Source organism: Oreochromis aureus, linkage group 3 (genome assembly GCF_013358895.1).
Source record: "Oreochromis aureus strain Israel breed Guangdong linkage group 3, ZZ_aureus, whole genome shotgun sequence".
Taxonomy (NCBI): Eukaryota; Metazoa; Chordata; class Actinopteri; order Cichliformes; family Cichlidae; genus Oreochromis; species Oreochromis aureus.
Genome location: NC_052944.1, coordinates 51,094,374 through 51,099,228, shown reverse-complemented (window position 1 = coordinate 51,099,228; position 4,855 = coordinate 51,094,374). Strand labels below are relative to the sequence as shown.

Below are 4,855 nucleotides of genomic sequence, written 5' to 3'. Positions count from 1 at the left end.
TCATGTGTTTTGACATGTAGATAAGTTGACTTAAGGAACTTTGTTGTCTTCTAAGATGACTTGCAGAAGTGTCAGAAAGCTCACGAACATTCTCCAACAAGACTGAAGCCTCTGTCTTTCTACAGACTGAAGAGGATAATCAAAGTGCTATTAGTTGTCCACACACCAGACGAAGATGAACAATACAGACAAACCCATATAGATGGATTTTTGTTTGTTTTTTCATTCAGACCGTTACTCTAGGATTGAATATAAAAATCTGGTAAACCGTTTACAGTTCACGTGTGTTATAACCTCTATGTTGTTGCTCCAACACATCTGTTGTAGTTTCATTTTAATTAATTTCCACATTATCATTCATTCATTGTTTTCTACTTAACCATAGCCATTGACCACAACATATACAGGGTACGCCATTAATCCTTTTCTTGTTCCTCTTCCATTTGCACTCCTCACATTTCATTTCATCACACCAGAGTGTAAGTGGCTGAGGCAACAAAGACATAAAAGAGATGACTCAACAGGCATTTCCAGAATGTGACATTTTCAATTTCACATTCTGGAAATGCCTGTTGCTTTTTGTTCTCTGTCTTAACAGAACAGACATATTATTAAAATTGTGAACAAAATTTACTAAATTTAAACATTCAGTTTAGATTTTAACAGGCTATCAAATGCGTGGCAAAAAATATGATAAAAAATTGAAACAAAACAAAAATAAACACTAGTTTAATCAGGTATCAGAAACATCAGAATTATTAATTTAAGTGAAAGTGAGGGTGAAACATGAGCAATACGTATCTACTATGGTTAAAATCAGAATGACCTTTGTATTAGTGTATAGCAAAGACACATAACATACCTGTTGATGCACGTTTATGTTGCATCAACAACAAAAGTGTATGTGAGAGTGCGGGGATAAATCTGTCTAAATTCAAACAAGTGAAAGAACTGAAAGAAGAAATGAATACTAGCTTTAGTTTAATGTAACGTACTTGGACTTGTGCAGTTGGCTTGAAGTTACTACCACTGTCTCACTCTCTCAGTGTCACAGTACGAGAAGAGTTTTCATTTATATATCTGCACATTTTCTAATTTTTATGTTCCAGGTTTGTTAAGAGCTCACACAGTTTTCTGACTCTAAGACATCCCAAACTTTCTCTGTTTACTGTGACCTTATATGAACTTGGACTGTTCTCTGTGTCTAGATTAAGAAAAGTCAATCCAGAGAGTAGGTTTGTTAATTTAGAGCACTAAAACTTTCTGCAAGTGATTTAATTAATAGCAACAGCTCATCACATAACATCTGTACTGTTATTTCTGTAGTAGCTGGTAAATAGTGTGTTTTCTTTTTTTTAATCTGTACCATGAAGTGTTGAACAAGAAGGACAACCAGTGGGTGCAGCCCTAGACACAAGACATGTAACACAGAAAATATGCTTGGCTGAAAGCTTTAATGCTGCATAAAAGAAAAAAAAATGTTTACTCTGCAGACAAAAGTGCTAAAATCAATCCTTTGGTAACACAATCAGTCTGCTCTTGTTAAAGACATGAGACAGTTGACTTGTTACTTAGTTCTTCAGGTTCGGTGCTACAGGGAGAGGAAAAATGTAATGATGGAAAATGAAATAAAGAAACTACAGCAAGCAGAATACAAACACTATCATATATCAGGGTGTTTGTGTTGTAATGGGAATTTAATACTTCAGTGTCAGCCCCGGCATCTATATATTTTCCTGACACAGATCGATGGCAGATGAACGTGACAGTGCTGATCATCCCAACACTTGGAACCTGCAAGATTCAAAATCAAAAATCAGTAAAATACTGCACAAATAAAAACTTAAAGCCTACTTATCCAAACACAATTTTTTAATCACTTAAATTATTCATATATATTGAGCATTCATGGTAATTATTGTATTCTGAATTACCGCTATAATTTATCTGCAGACAATCCTGATTGTGATGATTATTAGGCTCTCCTCTGCACCAGTGTCTGTAGTTGAAACGGCTCCCATCACTCCACAACCAAATACCCTCCTACAAGACAGAAATTGAACATAGCATTTGTTCATGAAGGGTAAAATATCAAGGCTAGCCACACTGTTCTCAGAGCAACTCACCTTTAGCACACATCATAACTTTTAATTTGACCAACTAGCAAATCTCAAACAGCGCATATTATTTAAGCTGCTTGTGACTTTTTTTTCTGCATTTGTCTCTGCAGCCCATCTCCATGTCAGATCCTCCATTCACATATTTTTGATGTATTTTCATGGGACGTGGGGTCATTATAGCAATGTGGCCAAAAGTTCTGTGATGTCATTTGTACGCAACACAAACACAACACAACATTGGAGGATGTCGAGGTGATGGCGTACCTGCTGCTCAGCTTTTTGTCAGACTCAGGAACCACAGTGTTGGTTTTTGTACAGCTATTTTCCTCTTTACCTGGTTTCATAAATGACTGTTTTGAGTCACTCATGATTCATCAAATGGTGCCATTGACTGGCCAGTTAGTTGCATGCAGTCTGTAGGCATGATATTTTCAGATCCACTCAACTTGCTGGAAACCTTGGCTGAACAGGTACTCCAACCTGAAAACCCTAAAAGCTGAGTTTACAAAAGTGAAGCCAATAGGTACTATGCCTCTCATATGTGACATATGAGAGACTATTAAAGAAGTAATTTCTATTCAATTTGATTTATATAGCATCAAATCACAACAACAGTTATCTCAAGGTGCTTTATATTGTTAGATAAAGAACGTAAACAAATAAAGAGAAAACCTCAAAAATCCCCCTATGACCAAGCACTTGGTGACATTGTGGAGCAAAAACTCCCTTTTAACACAACGAAACCTTTGTCAGAAACAGGCTCAGGGAGGCCACCTGCTGTGAGCAGTTAGGGACGAGGGGAGGAAGACAGGAGAAAAGACAAATACTGTAATGGTAAACAAAGTACCCTGGGTGCATCATGTCCTCCAATCCAAGTTACTCTGTAGCCATGATAGGCAGTCAGCCTCTGAATCAGATGGTACTCTCTGCTGCTGTGCACAGATGCAAGGTTTGCTCCCATCGACAGGCAGTTTCTCTTTGGTGAAGAATGACAGACAGAGCAGAGTTTCTCAAAGTCACAACTGGACTAACATGTATTTTAATCAAGTGTTGAAGACAGAACAAGTAAGAAAAGTTTACCTCAGCTGCAGCCCAATTCATGCGCCTTGGAATATAGCGAAAGCAGCGGCGATAGAACCGAGTCCAACCATAAGGACAACCCACGTGACTCCATGCTGGGGGAGAATAAATAGTTGTAAGGGGTGTATTTCCAGCTTATAGTTTATTTATTTATTTTTTTTAATTATCATGACATATACAACAACTGGAAGAAGAAAATAATTCTAGCAACATCTTGGCAATTAAACATCAGTTAAGTGACTGGCAGTGTACTGGGCATTCTGACTCACAGTAATAGTACATGATTTGAAACTTGCAAGTAAAAGCTTTTTAGTAATTATTAAACATGTGATTCCAGTTATTACATAAATATCTTCAGAAAAGGAAGTAAATTAAAACAGGAATCGGAACAGTCAGGTTAAACCAAAGTAAGTAGGAAGCAGACACAGAGATTAAATTGCAAAACACAGACTGTCAGTGTAGAGATAAATATGAATAAAAGAGCAACAATAATAATAATGATAATAATACACTCAAAAATTGAAACAGCCAATAAAAATGCATAATTACTCAAAAAAAAATTGATAAAACTTTCGGAAGTCTTATCTCAAGTCTTTCCAAAGTTCAAGGACTGCGATGGCAAAAGCATGGTCACCTTTGGATTCAAGCATTGAGATATTAACACAGAGAAGAGCTCTGACTGTGGATGGCAAAGACTGAAAACTGGCTCATATGAGGTTGGTCTGCTATGTGATTTGTATTCAGAGGCTTGTGTTAAACTGTTAAAAAATTAAAATATTAAAATAGATGTTTCTACATCCAAGTAAAAATTTTTAAACCCTCGTCCCGTTCCTCTCTTTCTCTATTATACACAGTTTTATTTTAGATTTAACAATATTTTAAAATTTATTTAATTTTTTTTATGTTTTCTCTTCATAATGCAATTATTTATTTACAAAATACATATTACGCTGCAATACTCACCAGCAACAGTGTGCATAGCCATCATCGCACAAAGAAGTGCAGACACAGTCAACAGCTTCATGGTACTGCTGTGGAAAAACAGAAGACCTAAAATGACTGACAGTTCATTAAATAAAGGATAGATGATAATTTGAGTGTTCGTAGCAGACCTCTTGTAGAAGATCTTCACTCTTTTCTGTAACAGCCAGTAGCTTCAGCCTTCCAGAGTGCAGATGCTAAACAGCTACACCAGTGTTTATATACAGGACGATTATTCATTTACATAGTTGCAAAACCAGGAAATAAAACTTTTCTCAACCAACACAAAAATAATTGCTTCATCGCTAATTCAAGTCAATGCTAACAAATTTGACACACACTGATGGTCAGCAGAGACGTTCCACAGAGTACAAACACGGAACAATGGCTAAAGCTTTACTGTAACTTACAGGAAAAGTTACTGTTTAAAAATAAACTCTGTTCCAGGGTTTTAAAACATGTTGTAATTGGTATTGTCAATATTTGTGAAAATTCAAAACAGTGTTTTCTTCCACCTGTTTAAAAGTTAAGAATGTGTTGCCATCATCATCAGCCTTTTTAATATCATCATGAGTTCTTTGGACTGTTGTTTGCCACAAAAGAAATAAAGTTGCTATTTATTGGAATATGACCATTTTCAAAGCCATTATGAGATATTCTTCTGAAAAACCTCA

The 4,855-nt window shown here is 36.0% G+C and overlaps 1 protein-coding gene across 2 annotated transcripts; it reads right to left on the bottom strand.

The window, feature by feature from the left end:
* Positions 1-1,435: 1,435 nt before the first annotated feature.
* On the bottom strand, positions 1,436-4,403 carry LOC120433165 (ladderlectin-like). 2 transcript variants are annotated; one of them, XM_039598949.1, is made up of 6 exons: positions 4,313-4,403; positions 4,164-4,231; positions 3,201-3,295; positions 2,968-3,096; positions 1,935-2,043; positions 1,436-1,794 (listed from the first exon to the last, which is right to left on the bottom strand). In XM_039598949.1, exons 2-6 carry the CDS (start codon positions 4,222-4,224, stop codon positions 1,712-1,714), a joined length of 477 nt encoding a protein of 158 aa, XP_039454883.1. In that variant the 5' UTR covers positions 4,225-4,231; positions 4,313-4,403; the 3' UTR covers positions 1,436-1,711. The 2 variants fall into 2 exon arrangements, with proteins under 2 accessions (XP_039454883.1, XP_039454894.1); XM_039598960.1 differs by having other exon boundaries at positions 4,164-4,228; positions 4,313-4,393.
* Between the last annotated feature and the right edge of the window lie 452 nt (positions 4,404-4,855).